The 20,287-nt window shown below is 36.1% G+C and overlaps 3 protein-coding genes across 5 annotated transcripts; 2 read left to right on the top strand and 1 right to left on the bottom strand.

Moving 5' to 3' along the window:
* Positions 1 to 895: 895 nt before the first annotated feature.
* Positions 896 to 16,798, top strand: Pi3K68D (phosphatidylinositol-4-phosphate 3-kinase catalytic subunit Pi3K68D). Of its 3 annotated transcripts, none has more exons than XM_069137276.1 (25): positions 896 to 1,069; positions 2,531 to 2,787; positions 2,902 to 3,117; positions 3,334 to 3,547; positions 3,814 to 4,075; positions 4,156 to 4,376; positions 4,483 to 4,591; positions 4,686 to 4,847; positions 4,945 to 5,174; positions 5,238 to 5,337; positions 5,501 to 5,920; positions 6,004 to 6,205; positions 6,280 to 6,453; positions 6,618 to 6,878; positions 6,960 to 7,148; positions 7,257 to 7,488; positions 7,723 to 7,872; positions 7,936 to 8,184; positions 8,312 to 8,748; positions 8,828 to 8,984; positions 10,209 to 10,444; positions 10,524 to 10,724; positions 13,651 to 13,847; positions 14,074 to 14,321; positions 14,420 to 16,798. In XM_069137276.1, the coding sequence occupies exons 2-25, from the start codon at positions 2,531 to 2,533 to the stop codon at positions 14,591 to 14,593; spliced, it is 5,298 nt and encodes a 1,765-aa protein (XP_068993377.1). In that variant the 5' UTR covers positions 896 to 1,069; the 3' UTR covers positions 14,594 to 16,798. The 3 variants fall into 3 exon arrangements, with proteins under 3 accessions (XP_068993377.1, XP_046487205.1, XP_046487204.1); XM_046631249.2 differs by having other exon boundaries at positions 3,334 to 3,580; positions 7,257 to 7,482; XM_046631248.2 differs by having other exon boundaries at positions 3,334 to 3,580.
* RpS2 (ribosomal protein S2) lies at positions 16,348 to 18,064 on the bottom strand. Its single transcript, XM_046631258.2, has 3 exons — positions 17,922 to 18,064; positions 17,092 to 17,458; positions 16,348 to 16,900 (listed from the first exon to the last, which is right to left on the bottom strand). The coding sequence occupies exons 2-3, from the start codon at positions 17,455 to 17,457 to the stop codon at positions 16,406 to 16,408; spliced, it is 861 nt and encodes a 286-aa protein (XP_046487214.1). The 5' UTR covers position 17,458; positions 17,922 to 18,064; the 3' UTR covers positions 16,348 to 16,405.
* Positions 18,065 to 18,076: 12 nt separating this feature from the next.
* On the top strand, positions 18,077 to 20,007 carry Rbm13 (RNA-binding motif protein 13). The gene is made up of 8 exons (XM_046631257.2): positions 18,077 to 18,219; positions 18,298 to 18,344; positions 18,423 to 18,566; positions 18,642 to 18,954; positions 19,059 to 19,154; positions 19,316 to 19,453; positions 19,560 to 19,637; positions 19,764 to 20,007. Exons 1-8 carry the CDS (start codon positions 18,205 to 18,207, stop codon positions 19,908 to 19,910), a joined length of 978 nt encoding a protein of 325 aa, XP_046487213.1. The 5' UTR covers positions 18,077 to 18,204; the 3' UTR covers positions 19,911 to 20,007.
* The last annotated feature ends 280 nt before the right edge of the window (positions 20,008 to 20,287 follow it).

The raw sequence follows: 20,287 nt of genomic DNA, 5'->3' as shown, positions 1-20,287 counted from the left end.
TAATTTAATGGCATTTCAATTTCGTAATCTCATAGCAGAGGATATTATGAAACACGGAAATGCATCAGCATTTGTAATCTACAGACACGCGAGTAAAACGCCCCTCACATGATTATAAAAAAAACCAGCAGCAACCGTCGCGATTATTATGTCTTCGGCTACTGCGAATTCAAACTTATAAACGTGTCTGAATTCATGGGTTTGGTATTCAACAATGGGCCATTGGCGTAGCGATAAATTTTCACATCCGCTCCTACGCAATACCCTAAATGGCACATTCCACCATAATAATCAGCAATGCCAAATAAATTTCCTCCATAAATTTCTGTCTGCAACAACTTCCGTCGTTGGTCAAGTCTTCTGCAGAATCAAAGGCGATACTGAAAAACGAACATATTTCGGTGGTAATACTGATGAAATGCCGGAATTATGGAGATCCCAGTCTCGAGTGAATACCTAGAAGGATGTCTTCACCCGCCATTTTTTGACAACTAAAAAATACCTCCATGTTCAAAACTTATCTTTACGCTTAAGAAATATCCTTGCGGCGTTATAGTCCTCAGAAAATGGCGCATAAGACATGCTTTATTGTTAGACGGCTATTTAACGACTGTAAATTTTTTGCTACCTGGGTAATAATCATTGCGATTTTAACGTATCGGCGCAAGGAGAATACAAAAAAAAACGTGCGATCGTAAATTTTTACGACATTATAAATAGGGTTTGAGAGGTGTCGTAAACTGGGATATTTCAAATTCAAATTTTCGATTACGATTGCAGTGCGATCGAGAGAGCGATAGGAAAAAGGAAAGAGCGAGCTACCGACGTGAAGTTGGCAAACAATCCGCAGCAGACTTCGTGGCTCTGAACGGCAGTAGTAGATTTATCGCGTACGGTAATAGAAGTTTGTACGTTGCTCCGCAGTTGGTTCGGCTCTGCTGAACTGTAAATTAGAAATGTCACGTCGTCTGTGAACTATAACGGTGCCGATAGCCGTAGCATCTTGATGAAACATTTGTCAATTATTTTATGAGTACCGCATAACTAGGACGCTTATTATAATGCCAGTGTGAGTTTAATCGTGACAGTACTATTCGGGTGACAACGCGTGTGCATGTCTGTGTGTGTTTTTTTTTCTAATTGTTATTCTCCTAATAACCAACTGACAGGACTTTTCAAACGGTTAACTTTCAACCCATCCGATCTCGCGATTCTTATCGCGGTTTCCGTGCACATTTTATACTCCTTATTCTTATTCTTGTTCTTTTCACGCTTCCGCACAGATCTCGTAGTAACAATATTTCACGCTACCTGTCAATTGCTGATGCATCACTGTCGTACCTTTTTTTTTTTATGATTTCGGCTTATAGGTTAGATTTAGACTTCATTTCTTTATGAACATTCTTCGCGTCTGTATCTGGTGACGTTCTATTTTTACATTATTGTGACATCACTTGTCAATTTTGTGTAAAGAAATTTTCGTCTTATTTTTTTGCGAAAGATACTCGAACATCTTTTACAAACGTGTTGCTATATTTTATCTGTGCATTTATTTTTCTCACCTAAGCCTTTCGATGATGAAAGTTTTTGATCGTACGAATTTAATCATAGAATAATTATCGTCTACTATGATTTAAAAAATTTATCATTCTTCAGATTCAACTAGTAATGAAAGAATTGATTCAGTTCAACATCGCACGCTTCGAAGTCAGGGTGACTTTGACACTGTATAATATTTACAGTTGTTTTCATTCATCCACCCAAGAACTTGTGACTAATTATCGGAACAACGTATGAATCCTAAAACTGACTCAAAATTCTCCCGACAATAGCAAACCGTATTAACATGACAAAGCCGAGTCAGTTTAATCGATATTGTCGAAGTAAAGTAACTGTAAACATTACGTATAATTTAAAACCATATTTTTTTTTCAAAACAAAAAAAGACAGATCCTGTTTTCTGAAAGTTTCTCTATTGTTGTTACGATGTGTGTTATACATATTATTAAGTCCGCTTGTTCAGCAAAGTGCAGATATTTGTCGAGTCTGAAGAAATTGAAAAATACATTTCCGGCAACATGCTAAGCAAAGCCAAGTGATACCACAACAAATGTATACTTTTAAATATCGGTTCTGTGCTCTTGAACTGACAATATTGTGTGTCAGTGAGCCTCATAGCACATTCAATTTGACAATAGTCATTGATGGATGTAACAATCGTAAACATAGTTTGAGATTACTTTGTATAGAAAAATACTAGAGGACCGATTATATTCGTTTCTTATAAGTAACTAATTGGCATTTCAAAGAATTCCTTGTATGGGTCAAAAAGAAATGTGAGAGCTATCTGTCTAACAGGAATTTTAAACAACTCGAAGCAATGATGAGTTGCCTATCAAATGTCAGTTATCAAAAATATCGTTATCTCTAGCGTGGTCCGTTAACTTAGCTGTGAATAGATGTATTTCCAAGCACGAAAAAAACTATAAGAAAAAAAGTTTTATTTAAACACGATCTTATTGATCCACAGATGTCGAACTACAGTGGGAACACGCATACTCGAAGGCAACCGGTGATAGACTATGATCAACAATTTCAAGAAGATCTTGAAAGGGCGCAAGCCCTAAGCCTGGAAAGTCTGGCCTTGGAAAAATTCAAACTACAAAAAGAACAGCTCGAGTATACTGGCCATGTTCGACGACCGTATACTTCGCCACACAGCAACGACAACAGTAGCAACGACGATAGCAACACAGTCGAGGTTGACGGAGCGCCGATCAGCGATCGGTAAACAATCCAAACATTTTCATACCTTGAGAGCGATGGAAACAAGTGCAGCTCCATATAGAAGCTTGAGAAATTATCTTTAGTCAAAAAGTTTATTTCCATATTTATCCACAGGCTTCATTTACGGAGTCGACCTAGACCAGGATCGTTCAATACTGGCCAACCAAGAACTACGGCGATAATCGCACCTCCACCCCCTGTTCCGTATAGAAGAAATTCATCAACACCGGGCACTTCAAATAGGGGAGCTGCTCCCGATTTGATTAATTTCACAAGCCCTGTTAAACAAGATGGCCTAACTTCGTATTGTACACCACCACCCCCGCCGCCGTAAGCTTTTCATCAATTATTTATACAGCATTGCAAAAAAACTTTCGACTATTAATCATCAGCTGTTTCGATACCCGGCATACCCCAGAATATGAATGACAAGCTCTACAGGCAATACAATAGATACTAATGTGATCCTGTGAATTACACTCTTATCTGCATTTCTCAATCTATTATTTAGAACTTCTCTGACCAAGGCGGCCATTTGTTTTACAGAAAAGCGCCTGTCGAGCCAAAATGGGAAAACCATCCCTCTTTATTGAGAAGAGCTCCAAAGGTCTCACGCAGCAGTAGCTCTGCGAGTACTTTTAATCCTAGGGATTTGAGATATCACTCACCGTCACCAGGACCAAGCACATCGACTGTTCCGTGCACACCTGGTACACCTAGCACTCCGGGCATCAGCCCTGTAATGTCCAGGGCAAGCAGTGTTAGTAGTAATACACATGATAGCATTCCACAGGTGAATAATGAAAATCGTTTTCATAACACTTTCCTTTGTAGCATACTTTCATACGCTCTGTCTTATTTTAATTACTGTCATTTGTAAAACATACGGCTAAACTTTTTCCTTGTCTACATTTATCCAGTGTTCTTTTTCAAAAGACACGGCATCAGTTTGACTTTATTGCTACTCTTGCTTTGCAATTTCAGTTGATGACAGTCGTGTTGACATTGCTTTTAAAAACATTGTAGATTCCACCTCTACCAGCAAACTATCGGACTTGCACAAGTCCGTCAGTGTTTGGAGTATCTTCTCCCAATTACAGTGTAGATAACAGGCAGCTAGATGTTCTGAAAGTAATAGAGAAAAAACTCAACAGTAATCTGATAGATCTGACCGTATTTGAACAAAACGAAGACAAAACTAATGTAAGAGTCAGCGTTCTTGAAGCATTTGACCCCTTGCTTATAAAGACTGAAGTGAACGATGAGGCCACATTGGCAGCTAGGGATGGTGAGTAAACCTTTCGTGAAAAGACACTTCTATACATGTTGCAATAAATAAATAATGCTTTTCTGTGATTTTCAAAACAGATACAGATTCGCAGCTCAGCGGATCTGTGTACGACCCATTTGACCCTTTTGACTATATGTACAGCACGAATGAAAGTGTTAATTCCGACCCAGTTTACGCTGCTGTTGAAAAATCGGCAAAGTCACCTGCCGTATCACCAGCAGCTCCTCCACCTCTGCCACCTAGAAATTCATCGGCTTGGAACACTATTGAAAGGAGACGAACGTCGCTGGATCGTCGTGTTCGTATATTTTAATAAACTATTCCTGTTGTTTCTAAAACGCATTTTTTCCAATTAGATGGATTGGAATTTCTATAATCTGCCTTCTCTTTCTCTTTGTTCACAGCAAAAAAGGAACACTCGTCTTTACGAGAATATTACCGTAGTTAAAGCAAGAGCATCCTTGCATGACTGTGACCTGAAAGCTTTTCACAAGATGATTAAATCTGTGAGAGGTAGGCCAAACTCGATAAGCATAAAACCGTTCATCCTGCCCAAATTTACATAAAAATTTTTGGATCGTTACTATCGATTGTATTCTTATTTTAGGCGAATTTCCGTTCAATAATCCAAGTACAAATGTTGGGCATGTAGTAAGTCCGATGATGGAGAACTTATATCCAGATGGAACAAGCATAAAAATAGTTGTATACCCACAACTCACTACTAGCACTGAAGATCCCGTTCAGCCTATCACTTTCACATGCGATGGTAAACTTTCAGAGGATTATACTTGTCTTTGTAGAACTTTTGTGGTAGATTTATATCATAGGAATAAGGTTTCATCTGAATTTTGTATTCTTTTCAGTCAATTGTTGTGTGGAACATGTCATACTCAATGTAGCATGCACGTTGGATGACGAAGATACAGTTAATGTAGATAAGTACTGTCTGAGAGTTCTTGGATTGGCTGAATATCTTGTTCCAAATACAACCTTAGCACAATATGAATATGTACATCAATGTATCAAATTGGAAAAAGATATTGAATTGGCGATCTTGACAAGAAAACAAATGAAACGATCACTTGCCAGAACAGTAAGTAAATATTATCATATTTCATTCGCTTCACAATGTCTTGACGTAACATTTTTCTTAAAGCTTCAAGACGATAACCGAGATCAGTGCTTGCGATTAGAGGAAATTTTACCCAATGAACCTGTGCAGACGATATGCTATGACACCTTAATTATATTGTTAGGTGAGTACAAAAATTTCGACACTTTCGAATGGACACGGCATCTGCTATCTCGTCCAATTTAGATACCTAATTTAGATCTGTGATAATAAAACGTGAAATAAATTGAAAAAATTTTTGTAACATGTCAACATAAATCATATATTTTTAAAACGTTACGCTGTAGAAACTGTTGAGAAAGAAATGGAGCGTGTGGAGACAACAGCATTGCAAATGGCAACAACAAATCATACTTCTAGTCTCTTTCCACAATTTAAACCACGCGGTGTTGTACAGGCCATAAAGGCAGTCTGTGCGCTAATGGGAAATGTCGAAACTGTTGAAATAACAGAAGCTGTCGACAATTTTGTGCATGCCTTCTGTCAGTTCTTGCCCTCAGCCCAAACGGCTAATAATGAGTGCAAAAAACCGGATGCATTGCACGAAGAAGGCGATTACTCTCCTGTAGCTATAAAAACAAAATTTCCAGAAGTGATAGCGACAAATTGTCATAAAATACGAGATGCTATCCAAGACCTAGTTGAAACTTATTGCCATGCATTCAGAGTTGATTTTCAATTGAATACTAGAGGAGAATATCCAACCAGTGAGTAGTATTTTTTCGTTTTCGCCATCAGGTATACTTGTCCTAACTGTAACAATCTTTAACGACATTTATTATTTCTTCAGATACTTTAGTTTCATCAGAAGTTATAGATACAGTTCTCGTCAGAGTAGGAGCTCTTCATAGATTACCAGCCACTTGGAAACACGACGACTACATCATAGCTGCCCAAATATTTCATGGGACTCGACCCGTAGGTCATCCAGTTGTTTCCGAACCCATGACACTCGGTTCAAGTTTTTATCAGCGAGTTTTATTCAATGCGTGGTAAAATATATTTCACATATCAAGTATAAGACTTATAAGAAGATTTTATCATACAATCCTAACGAATATTTTAGGCTGGAATTCCAAGGGATAAGCGTATGTCAAGTACCAAGAGAAGCTCGGCTGGTTCTCGTACTCTATGGTCGAACCATGCAGCCCACAGAGCACGAGTCTAATTCTTCAGCCGAAGGTTCGATGCACAAAGAAGAACTTGGGTGGGGTGCACTTCAGTTTTTTGATTACGATGGGTGAGCATTTTCATTGATCAATTCATAGCTTATATGATTTATGATATTCAAGAAAAAACATTTGAAAAACATTTGATGAATTGTTCTTTCTGGTTTGATCTGAATCAAGTGAAAATCCGTTCTTTAAAATTTCTATCCTGTATTTGTTTGTATTACGTGTACAGAGTCATGTCCCAAGGCAGTTATTTCCTTACGTTGTGGCCACCCAATGCGGATAAGAGATTAGGGCCGGCTCCTGCCCCTGGAATTCATCCGTATGGAAATGTGCAACCACTAATTGGATTGGAACTGCCCGATTATGGTGGAAGAGTCTTGTTCCCCACTGAACTTAGAGATTACGATATTAAATCTCTAGACTTCAACTCGTTAGATCACAACACGCAAGAAATTCTCGTAGACATAACTCAACAGGATACGTTTTTCAGGTATAGCTCATCTACTGCTTTATAAAACCCTTTACCACATACCATGCATCCGTTTCTATAAAAATAAACTTCATATCGCAGACCGCCTCTGGAAGAGAGAGAAATTTTATGGGAGAAGAGACATTATTTACATGACAGACCTGAAGCATTACCTAAAGTGTTGCTAGCAGCACACAGCTGGGATTGGGCTTGCCTGCCAGATTTACACGCATCGTTGCGTATCTGGAATCCACTGCCACCTGTGCAGGCATTACAGCTGCTCCTACCATGGTGCGTCATTTTAATTTGATCTCGCAATCTATGTTATACTTGAGTTGGTACCATCTAGCAACATATTTCTAGCTCATGTCTATCTATAATGGATGTTTGTCTTTCCAGTTTTCCTGACATGAAGGTTCGAGAAATGGCTGTAAGCTGGATCAGAGATCTTACTAGCGATGAGCTGATAGATTATTTACCTCAGTTATTACAAGCTCTGAAACACGAGACCTATGAAGCATCTCCTCTCGCTCGTTTTTTACTCGAGCGCTCGCTTCTATCTCCTAGAGTCGCACACCACATTTACTGGCTGTTGAATCAATCACTGCCGGGACAGAGTCCCCAGGTACAGGTTGGATCATCCTTTCATTAAAAAACCGAACAATGATGTAGTGCATGCTGACCTATTCTATCATTCACTTAGCCATTCATTTTGCAAACGCTATTTAAAATTTCTCCTGAATCATTCATTCAAGATTTTTCAATAATCGTACCCAAAATCCGCTATGCTTATCCGAGCTCATCCGTCTCCCACATCTGAAAAATGTGTGACGTGAAAATAACAATTTGTTTAAAAAAATTTTAGAATTCTTCTGATGCACAAACAGGAGATGACGGCAACAGTATCAGTGCCTCTAGGTACCATAGAAGACTGCAATTGATGCTGCGTGCCTTACTTGCCGTGGTTGGGGATGCATTAAGAAATAGTTTTCTTACACAACAGTGTCTAGTCAAGGTACGGTTCATCATGTTGATTACGTTACTTAAAATACTGTAATCGCTGATTGTTATGTTACAGAACCTTCACGAGGTAGCAGAAAATATAAAAACAACGAAAGATTCGTTGAGAATGGAAGCGCTTAAAAATGGTTTACAAAATATAAACAGTCAACTAATGGAAAATGATGGCACATGTCTACCTCTATCTCCAAGCAGAGAAGTATTCGGCATCAACGTCCAAACTTGTTCCTATTTCCCATCATTTACCTTGCCCCTTAAGATCAGCTTTATTAGTACAGATAACGCCATCATTCCTGCCATCTTCAAGGTATATTCATTTGGTGCATATTTTTAAACTGAAAACTGCTTTTAAAGAAACTTAATTTTTACATAGAAATCAGATTTCTCTCCAAAACTCTTATAGGCTATATGAAATAATGAAACGAATAATTTAGGTTGGCGATGATTTGCAACAAGATATGTTGACCCTTCAAATGGTTCGTATCATGGATAAACTTTGGCTGAAAGGAGGTCTTGACTTGAAAATGGTGACTTTCGCTTGCGTTCCTACTGGCTACAAGCGTGGCATGATTGAAATGGTTACTAACGCAGAAACTCTGCGAAAAATTCAAGTCGAGTTTGGTTTGACTGGCTCGTTTAAAGACCGACCTATTGCAGAATGGTTAGCGAAACACAACCCGTCTGAATTAGAATATGAAAGAGCAGTGACCAATTTCACTGCTTCTTGTGCTGGATATAGTGTAGCAACTTACATTCTCGGTATTTGTGATAGACACAACGATAATATAATGCTCAAGACATCGGGGCATCTTTTTCACATTGATTTCGGCAAGTTTTTGGGAGATGCCCAGATGTTTGGAAATTTTAAGAGGTACAAAATTCTGAGCCTACTTTTTGTAAATTGGGATATAAACTTGCTCCAATTTCTCACTGTACGTTCTATTTTTCAGAGATCGGACACCGTTTGTGTTAACATCTGACATGGCATACGTTATAAATGGTGGCGACAAACCTTCAGCGAAATTCCATCATTTCGTAGATTTATGTTGCCAGGCATTTAATATTGTACGAAAACATAGTAACTTGATTCTCCATCTATTCGGACTGGTATGTATCCCTTTTAACAATTTTGAAGCTAATCAACTTTCATCACAACAAAGAAAGAAGAACGATCTGAGAGAATTAATGTATCTGACAAACTTCTTTTTGCAATTAAGTTAGAGATCATAATAATTGTGGCAATTACGCATAATTGAATTACTATTGCATATTTTCAAATTTCGACCTTTTAATGATACCAGTTAACTGTTGCTGAAGTCGAACCTTAAGATAAGCTTATCTATTTTGCTCACAAAAACAGGATGTGTTATGATATAATTTATTCCTACTTTCAAGAGAGACAAAGAGAACAAAAATGTGACGCAAACATTTCAGTTTCTCTCAATTCTTCCATATGCTGCAGTCTATAATATTTAAAATCTCGTTAAAGCCATTGTTTTCAGGCGTATTTTCAGTCGCAAATTTAATGCGTATAATTTGTCGACATACGTGCTTCCTGATATAAATAAATACCACAACTCGCCACAGAGTTGATGTGTACATATAATGTGAAGTCTTATCCACTTTAGTGTTATCAAACTTCAAACCACAATCACGTACAACTTGCACGCTACAATACGACTTGGTGCTCGGAATATTTTACATTATTCTAAGAGAACCTTGGTGAAGCATGATGTGATGTGCAGTAATAAAATATCATTTGTGACAGGCGAATAACCATATTAACTACTGATGGATGTAAATCTTGCAATTAACAATCCAAGTCTACGAATCCTTGAATTCTATATCAATACGTATTTTGAATTTGAACGGAAATATGGATACATAAAAAGTGCTATGTTGAATGTTGAATGATTTTGTTTTGATAATTATGTGACTTGAAAACTAAATTCACAAACTTGACAACAATTGAACATAATTTATTGACAATATGAGTTTACTTATATAAATTAAGAGAATAGAAGTTCATCGAAGTGCAAAACATAGGAGTGATCCGAATGCTAAATTTCATGAGTGCAGGAGAGAATGAAAATAGAATAACCTTTGGGACACGCGATATAATACTTTGCTGTTTCGATATACTTTCATAAATTAATTACTCGACAAACCGTGCTTTTGTATCTAAATATAATTGAAATGGAGAACTTGACACATGAGAAACAATTGAGAACTGATTCCACCATGACAAAATTAATCCACGATAAGCTGAGAGAGATTGAAATAGAAGAGGATCTTGATAAGTCGAAAATGAATGTATACACTAATCCTCAGATGGCCTCTTCTGGAATTCCTGGGGTTACAATGGATGCTGTGAACTATGTCCAGAAAGCCTTACTCCCTGGTCAAACAAACCCAGAAGCTGCTGCAACTTTTGCTCGCATGATTGAAAGCTCGCTCAAAAATTGGTTTACGCAATTCAATTTTTTCCTTCATAATCTTGCACAGCTTAGATTTTCTGGAGAGCAAAACGATGGCGAGCTACTATCGTTTATTCCACGTACATATACGTAAGTATTCGATTATGTAATCGCAGTTTTGGTGCTTTATTCACATTGACTAAATTTTATGAAATTTTCCCATTTATAGCATGCAGCAAGAAGGCCAACTGACAAGCGTTCAAGTTTACGGATACCAAAAACGTTATGATCCAGAAAAGTACTATATGTATATATTAAGAATAGAAAGAAAAAATCACGCTGATCCTACATATCTGTTTCGATCTTACAAGGAGTTCTGTGAATTTTATCAGAAGCTGTGCATTCACTTCCCTCTTGCTAAAGTTGCCAGGTAAGACTGCAAATATTCACTTATTCGTTTATTCAACACATACTCTTTATTCATAAGGAATATATGTTAGCATCATTGAAGGAAAAAGATTTTTTCGTTAAGTCACCATGCCATTATTGACAACAATTACTATATAATATAGTAATCACTATTCTATAATACAAGGGTTTCAAAAGCTTCTGTGAGCATAATATAACGATAATTATTTAACTTGTGTCATACACTTATCACATTTCTAATAAAACATCATTAATTATAATTTTATCAAGTAAACAAAACCATCATATATAATTACACTCGAAATATTAGTAATATGCTATCCATGTATTCTCTCTTTCTTTGCAACTTACTTACCATGGAATAGAAACAACTTAATATTCTATGAAGTACATATATAGGTCATGTGTTGGTAAATCACCAATTCCTTCGTCGAGCAATAAAATCATCACCCGTCTTCATTCTGCACCCCGTATTTGAACTATGCAGAGTAAATCAGAAACTTTTATTAATTTTCTCTACAAGTGGTCTGTAGGTATCAACCGTGAAGAAAAAAATGTTTTTAATGAAATTTGTAACTATAGACTATATTACGTTGAAGATAGATTGTTTTATAAGTATATAAGTATAGCTAGACTAAACGTCGACATCACTGGTGTGCGATGATTTCTTTTCATTTGTAAATGTAACACCTTCTGAATTGCCACTCCTTAAAATATCACCACTGCTCTTACTCAATTTTCTTTTCGGGACTGGTGCTTTAACTTTTTTCCTTTTGTATTCAGCCTTGTGCATTTTTTGTGCAGGTCTAGGCGTAACGTTTCCGATATTCTGATTATAATCCTCTTCAAACGTCTCTTTTTTCAAGAGAGCGGTATTTCTTATTCCTAAACCGCTGTACATTTCTCGTCCCGACTGTGTTACGTCGGACGTTTTCTTTGAAGATTTACTTGAATTGTCACTGCTGTTCAGTTCGACTGCTTCTGAAATATTATCTGTGCCTGTTACTTCAGCCACTGGATTATTTAATTTTAATGCAGGCAAAGAAACTGGCCTAGTGATGGATGTTTTATCAATATTGGTTTGACCGTTAGTCGAAGTTGTGTAATTATTATTTGATTGAAAATCAGGCATGTCAAATGACGTTGTCCTGTAGGAACCCGCTGCCGCAGAAGAGTATTCAGGCATTCTACTTATCGTGATGCGAGCCTTGAACCATTTGAAGCCCATTTTGATCGAACCGCTGCAACACCTTCTTCAATGTTGAAACACTTCACTAGTTAAACTTCCTTCGATTTTACAACCACAAGCCGCTTGATTGCATGGGAATGCCTAGAACAAGTTTATAAATCAACTGTCGTTATCACTGTCATGCCACTTTAAGATTTATTGATTCTGAATCATTGTTAGTTTTTATTTAACAGTGGCATTCAATGCGATCGCCAAGAGAAATGAGATAATATAATGTTTAAAAATAGTTAGAATTGACCACAGAAACACTGTTGTATTGAGTAACTGTCGGTTCTAGAAATGTTGTGGTTTTTTAGCCAAACTAATTATAAGTCTAAATAACCAAAAGACAAATGAAAACAAAGAAATACAGAAAATATGAACATTTGAATATGAACATTTCAACACAAAGGAATGTTTTGAAACGAAATTTTATTAACTATTTCAATTTTTTATAGAAGTTAAAGCACTTGTATGTATAGGGAGTTTGGCAGTTAGGGCTTGTTCTACATTTCTAAATCAATCAATAACATGGCATTTGTATGAAGCAAATGATTCGTTTGATAACTAACAATTAATACAAGAACCGAAATATTTACTTTTTCAGAAACATTTAGAGTGCAGATTTAACTAACCAAATCAGTACATGATATTAATACGTTACCATTCGTTAAATGATACTATCAATACAACGTACTGCTATCTGCTCATTCTATCAGATAAAACAAATGGTGTTCTGTCATAGTTATCGCAAATGATATGACAGTCAATCACTGTGCATTATTTACTTTAAAATCCACGTACTACAATAAAATGATATTATTGTCTTTTATGAGCACAGTACGAGTTTTGCAGGAAAAACTTGTCCGAATCGCAAATAACTTGCAAATAATCTCGTTGGATTCTTACATATTATTAGAAAACGTGATTCACATTTTATCAACGAGCCATTGACATATTTATACCATTCGTCAGACTGTGTCAACTTCCACATACTTATTAGCATAGAACATGTTGAATAAATTCAATCCTATTTCAAAGAATTAACTGCACCTTTCTTGAAAACCACTCACTATATTAGGAAACAAAATTATTGTACCTGTTCAATACTTTATACCAACTCTATGGCAATTCGTTGAAAAAATGGATACTACTACACGTCACAAAGCATGCTATCATGAGTGTACTGCTAACACTTGTTAGATCGCTTGGGCTTATCTCGTGATTAATTACCAGAATGTTGACCATGCCATACGTAGACCTATCACCTTCCAACTCCCACCACTCAATTTTCCTTCTTTTTTTTTTCATCGCAAACACACTATCAGCATTCTCTTTGATTATTCACCATAAAAAACTAGTTTTACTATCGATGCCTATTAAAATAATTTTGTTTATATGATTAATATGACATATCGAATTTCGTACACTGTTAAAAATTGGCGGAGATTTACAAACATTTTACTAAAGACGAATATGATGTATTATTAATTCCTAGCTTATATGTAATGTCTTATCAACAAAATCTTACCTTATTCTTTAAAATGATACTGAACTTATTATAAACGATATATTATAAATCAAACTGGAATAATCTTAGCGAGATTTTCTATTTAGCCAACTGTAACTATAATCAGAAATAATTTGAATATCATGACATCATCTGATATCATAAAAATAATTCTTATTGTTTGTACAGCCTTCCAAATGGGATGAGCGTTGGCCGTTCGAATATCAAACAGGTGGCGGATAAGCGTCGAGCAGATATTGAGAAGTTTCTTCAGAGCTTGTTCAAAATGGCCCCTGAAATATCACAAAGTGATTTGGTCTACACATTTTTTCATCCACTTCTTCGAGATCAACAAAATGCTGATATCCATCTACGTAAAGTCAGAGGTACAAATTTCGCAGCTTTGGATCTGTGTTGGTACCGTTTAATAGATATGGCTAATTCAGTTAATAATTATTAATTTTTGATCGATCATATTGATCAAATTGGCACAAATCAGTACATGTCTTGTGTTGTGTCATCAGTTATATCTTGTGGCATAGGATATGACTAGTGCCCAGTATGTGTCATTAGTTCAATTTCATTTTACTGATTTTTTTCCGTCTGCTATAGTTGGAAACTGGTGGACAGAAAGAAGAATTCGCGAAAATGGCCAAATGGGTCAAATAAAATTATCTTTACACTATACCCGAGGTGCTCTATGCGTTATGGTTCATCATGCTCGTGGTCTACCTAAGGTAGCAAATGCTCAAGAGCCTAATACATACGTCAAGGTTTATCTCAAGCCAGACCCAACAAAAGCAACAAAACGTAAAACGAAGGTGGTAAAAAAAAATTGTCACCCATCTTTCATGGAAATGGTAACTCATACTAATTTTATACTGCTTATTACTTTTGTTAGTATTTTAATCTATCGTTATGAATATTCACTTAATATTTTGTTTCTCTTGATCTACAGTTAGAGTATCGAATGCCAATTGAAGTGATTAAAGATCGAACATTGGAGGCCACTATTTGGAATCACGATACCCTTCAAGAAAATGAATTCCTTGGTGGTATTCGCTTACCACTACAACGACTAAATCTTACTAACGAGACCATCGAATGGTTTTCATTAGGCAGTGTACGATAGTTATTTGCAGCGTAGAAACAACATGAACTTGATTAAGAAACAATATGAATTCATCGAAGTTTTCATAAAAATTGCAAGGTAAAACAATGGAAGAAAAATGATTGTCTACATAACATTGTAGCTGCCACAGTGAATAATTATTATCCTAAAAGATGGTAAATCGTAGCTTAATGATATCTACTATACATGTGAATTCGTTATACAAATCACAACTTTTAATCAAAACTATTGACCAATTTATTGTAGCTGCAGTATTAATACTGAGTTAAATCACGAGTATTGATGAATTCAATCGTATAATAAGTGTCAGTGAAAATAACAATTTTTCATGCTCGTCTCGTTATATTCGCATTTGATGCAATTTGGTGTATCTATTTACTATTAGTTTTCTTTATTTCCTTTCTAATTTTAATTATTCGCCAGAATCAAGTCAGAGATTGATACCCAAAAAAGCTAAGTAATTTGTGAATATAAGTATACTGCACAAATTAAAGAACTATTATAATATTTTCTACTGCAGGGAACTTATTTTACGACTTATTTATTTTCAATTTTTAAACAATACGAAAAATCATTATTGTTAATAATTGTACATAGAAAAATTTACCGCACACTGCCGATTCAAAATACATAAAGGAAATTTTTTTATCGATTATCCGTTTTATATGTAATCTTGAGCATGTATGCACACTGAAAGTAAAATTATTTTCGTTGGTATGAACAATTGTACTATAAATGTGTAACGTTAATTGATAGAAATATATACATAAAACACTCGAGGAAAAATAAGTTCAACTTTTGTACGGATTAGGAAAGTCGTGTGAATTTCTGAGAATTTCTAGTAGATACATCGGTTTCTTGGTGACATGCATAGGTGTATGCATTTACGTACACTGTAATCTTCATTTTTAGCAACGATCACCTGAAATTCTACTAATTTTGACTAGAAAAGCCAAATGATTGTGATGACATCGTGAAGAATGATAGATAGTAAATATATCTTTAAAAAAGAAAAAGAGATGCGTGAACGAGAATGATTACTATTTTATATAAATATTTTCGTGTGCATGTATACAATTTGGAGTATTCCAGTTCAGTACCTAACTAGGTAACTGTCATATTCGCAAAACGATTGTTTGTCTTAGATATGTAAGAATGTTATTTTGAATTGTTGTGCTTCTACACGTATCTCATTGTAAATTCTAAGTATAAGCGTGCTCATTAATATGTAACCGGTATTTTTACCGACCGCGTAAACGTTTATACAACCTAATCTAGTTTTAATTACTTTTTCATGAAATCTTGTCATTGTATGCTTGAATATAATGAACCTTAAGCTAATCGTAATCCGACAGAAGGGTGTCATATTTATAGCGATCTGATAATTCTTAGGTATTGTATGTGGCCTTCTGCAACAAATCATGCATAAACTAATATAATAATTAGGAATATAAATGAAATGAATCCCATGGTCAAACATACGTCAATTGAAAAAAACATGTTATTGGAATATATTATTTAATATCAAAAAATTATTTACCGTCACTTAGGCTATAGGTTACCAAAACTCTAAATTTGATAAAAATTTCCCGTATTAATTTGAAGAACATTTGTTTTGCAGTAGGTTATCATATTAGCACGAAAATTAACATAACACAGTCAATTGAAATATCTTTTTATACATAAAAGTTTTGAATATATTATAGGAAGAGGATACGTACAACAGGAAAAGAATTAAGCAAAACAAGTGGTCATTTTAATTATCCAAGAAGATTTATTACTGTAACAACCAGGTCAGGTTTTTTTTTTTTTTTATACAGTTTCAGTGGGACGCGGACCAGTGACTGGACGATGATTCTTGAACAAGTAATCTGCGTACTCTTGATACGGAGCCTTTGTGAGAACCATTTCCTTCCACAAATCAGGTGTCAAGTAAGCATACGTCTTAGCAATGGCTGCATAAGTAGCTTTAGCAAAGTTTCCAAGAGTTCCAGTCGATCCTCTGGCTGAGGTGTAGCAATCTTCGATACCAGCCATCTGCAAAAGCTTTTTGGGGACTGGAGCAGAAACTATACCAGTTCCTCTAGGTGCTGGGATTAGTCGCACCTGGACAGAGCCACACTTTCCAGTTACTTTACATGGCACGGTATGTGGCTTTCCGATCTTGTTTCCCCAGTAACCACGACGCACAGGAACAACAGACAACTTGGCCAAAATGATGGCTCCGCGAATTGCAGTAGCAACTTCCTTTGAGCACTTCACGCCAAGACCTATGTGACCATTACTATCTCCTATGGCGACGAATGCCTGTAAAACATTACTAAGTAAGAACTGTCATATGTACGATCAACTTTTTTCACTCTGGAGAAAGTGATCATAGCTTTTACTGCACTTTATATAATAAAATTGTACTACTGTACCGGGTAATCAACTATATACAGTTTATAGCACGTGCCAACTTGTTTAATCGTTACATTACTTATTAAAGATTGCTTTACCTTGAAACGAGTACGTTGACCAGCCCTAGTCTGTTTCTGTACAGGCATGATTTTCAAGACTTCATCTTTCAGAGACGGCCCAATGAAGAAATCGATGATTTCAAATTCTTTGATGGGTAGAGAAAAAAGGTAGATCTCTTCCAGAGTACGAATCTTCCCATCTCTTACTAATCGTCCCAATTTAGTAACTGGGATCCATTCCTTGGCATCTTCTTTACCACGGCCACGACCACGGCCTCTACCTCTACCACCACGGCCTCTTCCTCTTGGACCTCCTCGGTCACCCCCAGCTCCACGAGAGCCAAATCCCCCACGAAAACCACCACGTGCTGGTGCTGTGGCTGCGGCTGGAGCTGCGTCCGCCATACTGAAATAGAGTAATGTTGACTTTAGCTCACTAGATAGTGACAAATGTATTTCTGATTTCCTAAAAAATTATAGACATATTGATTTTCATGCTACACGGCAGTTCGAAAATGGTGTATACAAGTTAGTGAAGTGATTACGCCTCTCGCCTTTCAAAGAATTGGAAGTTGATCGTGAATTAAGAGAAACGAAATTTCGCAGACGTGATTCGTTTAAAACAGAATTCAAGTTGCTTTCAGTAAGAGGGAAGATTGGAACTCTTGACAACGAATCGGCTCCATTAGAACACGTGGCGTAAGTATGCGATTCTAAATTGAATGAAATATGAAAAACTTCAAAGCAAAACCAGTCAGGCTGATTATAATCGTAATAAGAAACATCAGTATATTCTTAATTTCACGATTCTCACAGTTTTTGGTACGTTATGACGCGTAAATTCAACAAATATCAGCAGCGTTACTTACTTTCGATTCCTTTGATAAACACGGTCACCAAAAGAAAGAACTTCCTGTGCCACCGGATCTACTGACGGCGCTAGAATCGTCCCAACGCTCCATAAGTCGTTGCCTTAGCCGGCGGTAGATGGAAACAATGCTGCCATAAGCTTTCGAGGCTCTCGGGTAACCTGTAAAACTTTTCTTTCGGAAGTACGCTGGAGCCCACGTGCTGTGTTCGGCATTTGATGTGCCATTTCGCAAGTGTTAAATTTAATTATTATAGATCGTTTGATATTGCAGTTCAGCTAAAATGCAACACGACGACGTGAGTAAAGATACACGGTTAAATCTGTCAGACGATGTTTCTCAAATGGAAACAAAACTAACCTAAAATATGTTTTAGGTTGTCTGGAGTATTATAAACAAATCGTTCTGTTCCTTCAAAGTCAAGTAAGTGGAATCAACGAATACCTAGTTGGAACGAATCAACATTTATCCTTAGTAATTGACGACATTGTTAATTTTCAGCACGAAAAGTCAGAGGTTTTGTAGAAATGAATACAACCTGACTGGGCTTTGTAGCCGTGCATCTTGCCCGCTTGCAAATAGCCAGTACGCGACTGTACGAGAAGAAAATGGGATAATTTATTTGTATATGAGAACAGCGGAGAGGTAAGCATAGTGTTTAAATTTTTCTTAGTAAATATTCTATCGCAATACTAATGGTTGTTTTTATTGCTTCTACAGGGTTGCATTTCCTACCAATATGTGGGAGAAAGTCAAATTGTCCAGAAACTTTGAAAAAGCAATATATCAGATCAACGAAAACCTAATCTATTGGCCTGGATTTATTAAGGCTAAATGTAAGCAGAGGTTTGTCAAAATCACTCAGTATCTTATTAGAATGAGAAAACTGAGGCTGAGGAGGCAAAAGAAGCTTGTACCCCTGCAAAGAAAAATAGAGAGAAGAGAAAGACGTAGAGAAGAAAAAGCTCTCATTGCAGCAAAGTTAGATACAGCAATTGAGAAACAGCTTATGGAGAGATTGAAACAAGGAATGGTAAATGAAATCTTCAAATTATGTGTTTTCTATATTATTTAACTCTGAAATTGTATTTTCAAATAATTATGGGGCCGTTGCTTTTACTGTTCTTGTCTTTCTAGTATAACGACATCTACAACTTTCCTCAAAAAGTTTTTGAGAAAGCTGTTGAAGAAGTTGAAGTTGAAGGAGAAAGCGAGGCCGAAAGTGAAGAAGAGGTCAGTGTGAACAAGTTGTCCAGTATTTCTCATATCGGGTCAAATGAAAACTTAAAATTCTCAGAAAGTGACATGTCATACTGCTTAGAGACTCACAAGACCTGTCACCACTTCATTTCTCATATAGACTTTAATTATTCTTATAATAATCTCATGAACAGGAAAAAGAAGAAGAAATTGAAAAGGAGGTTGAAATGGAATTGGAAGCTGAGGAAAATAATCAAGAATTCGTTGTCGCTGACAGTGATGACGACGATGACGACGATGATGATGACATTGATGTACACGAAGCTTCTCAGGTGAAAATCGATCATAAGTTTGAAAATTGAATTAAATAATAAATCATGTTTTTGATTTTACGTTCAAAACACAGTTGTTCAAGTAAGTCAATAAATTATATTCCAGAATGAAGATAGCGATTCTGGACGCAGAGAGGAGGTGCAACTTTCCGACAGTTTTGAATCAGATGCATCAGATATCGAGGTATACATGTTTTTATCTTTTTTCATCTTGGTAAACTAATTTTCGGATTGTCTGACCTACTTGAGTTCATAAAGTCAAAACTGGGTCAATTTGCTGATAGTTATATGATAATTATGCTTATTTTAGGATGGCGTACCTTCCACTAGTAAGAAATTCACCAAAAACACTAAACCATCGAAATCATCAAAACCTGGGAAAAAGAGCAAGAAAAGGCCGAGAGTGGAAATTGAATACGAAGTGGAAAATGAGCCACAACGAAGGGTGCGGGCTTAGGATATTAATTTATTATAATAATATCTTAAGAATCAAGTGAAATTAATTGAAACTACTGTATTTTTTAATAAATCTGTATCAGATCGGCATTTTCGTATTTCACGTGCCTAATATTTGAAAGAAAAATCCTGTTCATAAGACAAGGTGCTGTCGCATCCAAGAATTATTGTACAACAATATTGAATTGCGCTCTGTGAAAAGTGAGAACACCTGCTAAATACATACGATTCGTGATGCCGTGGATCATAAAAGTATTTTCTCGTACTACTATTAAAGATAATAGCAGTTTACTTGTAAAATTATGTCGAAAACAATACAAAATTTCTTTAATAAATTGCAAATATTGCAGCCGAATGAAGACACGGTATAAATTAATC

Source organism: Neodiprion pinetum, chromosome 6, assembly GCF_021155775.2.
Source record: "Neodiprion pinetum isolate iyNeoPine1 chromosome 6, iyNeoPine1.2, whole genome shotgun sequence".
Lineage (NCBI taxonomy): Eukaryota > Metazoa > Arthropoda > Insecta > Hymenoptera > Diprionidae > Neodiprion > Neodiprion pinetum.
The sequence above is the reverse complement of the archived record's forward strand: the minus strand, read 5'-3'. Positions and strand labels throughout refer to the sequence as shown.

What these genes read in the sequence shown, in the direction of transcription:
- Rbm13 (XM_046631257.2), top strand. An exon ending in TATATGAGAACAGCGGAGAG is followed by an intron (nt 18,567 to 18,641) that starts GTAAGCATAGTG and finishes TTGCTTCTACAG; the next exon opens with GGTTGCATTTCCTACCAATA. An exon ending in AGGCCGAAAGTGAAGAAGAG is followed by an intron (nt 19,155 to 19,315) that starts GTCAGTGTGAAC and finishes TCTCATGAACAG; the next exon opens with GAAAAAGAAGAAGAAATTGA.
- Pi3K68D (XM_046631248.2), top strand. Translation starts at nt 2,531, where the DNA reads ATGTCGAACTACAGTGGGAACACGCATACTCGAAGGCAACCGGTGATA. An exon ending in GATGATTAAATCTGTGAGAG is followed by an intron (nt 4,592 to 4,685) that starts GTAGGCCAAACT and finishes TTCTTATTTTAG; the next exon opens with GCGAATTTCCGTTCAATAAT. An exon ending in ACCCATCTTTCATGGAAATG is followed by an intron (nt 14,322 to 14,419) that starts GTAACTCATACT and finishes CTTGATCTACAG; the next exon opens with TTAGAGTATCGAATGCCAAT.
- RpS2 (XM_046631258.2), bottom strand. Translation starts at nt 17,457, where the DNA reads ATGGCGGACGCAGCTCCAGCCGCAGCCACAGCACCAGCACGTGGTGGT. An exon ending in GTCAACGTACTCGTTTCAAG is followed by an intron (nt 16,901 to 17,091) that starts GTAAAGCAATCT and finishes AATGTTTTACAG; the next exon opens with GCATTCGTCGCCATAGGAGA.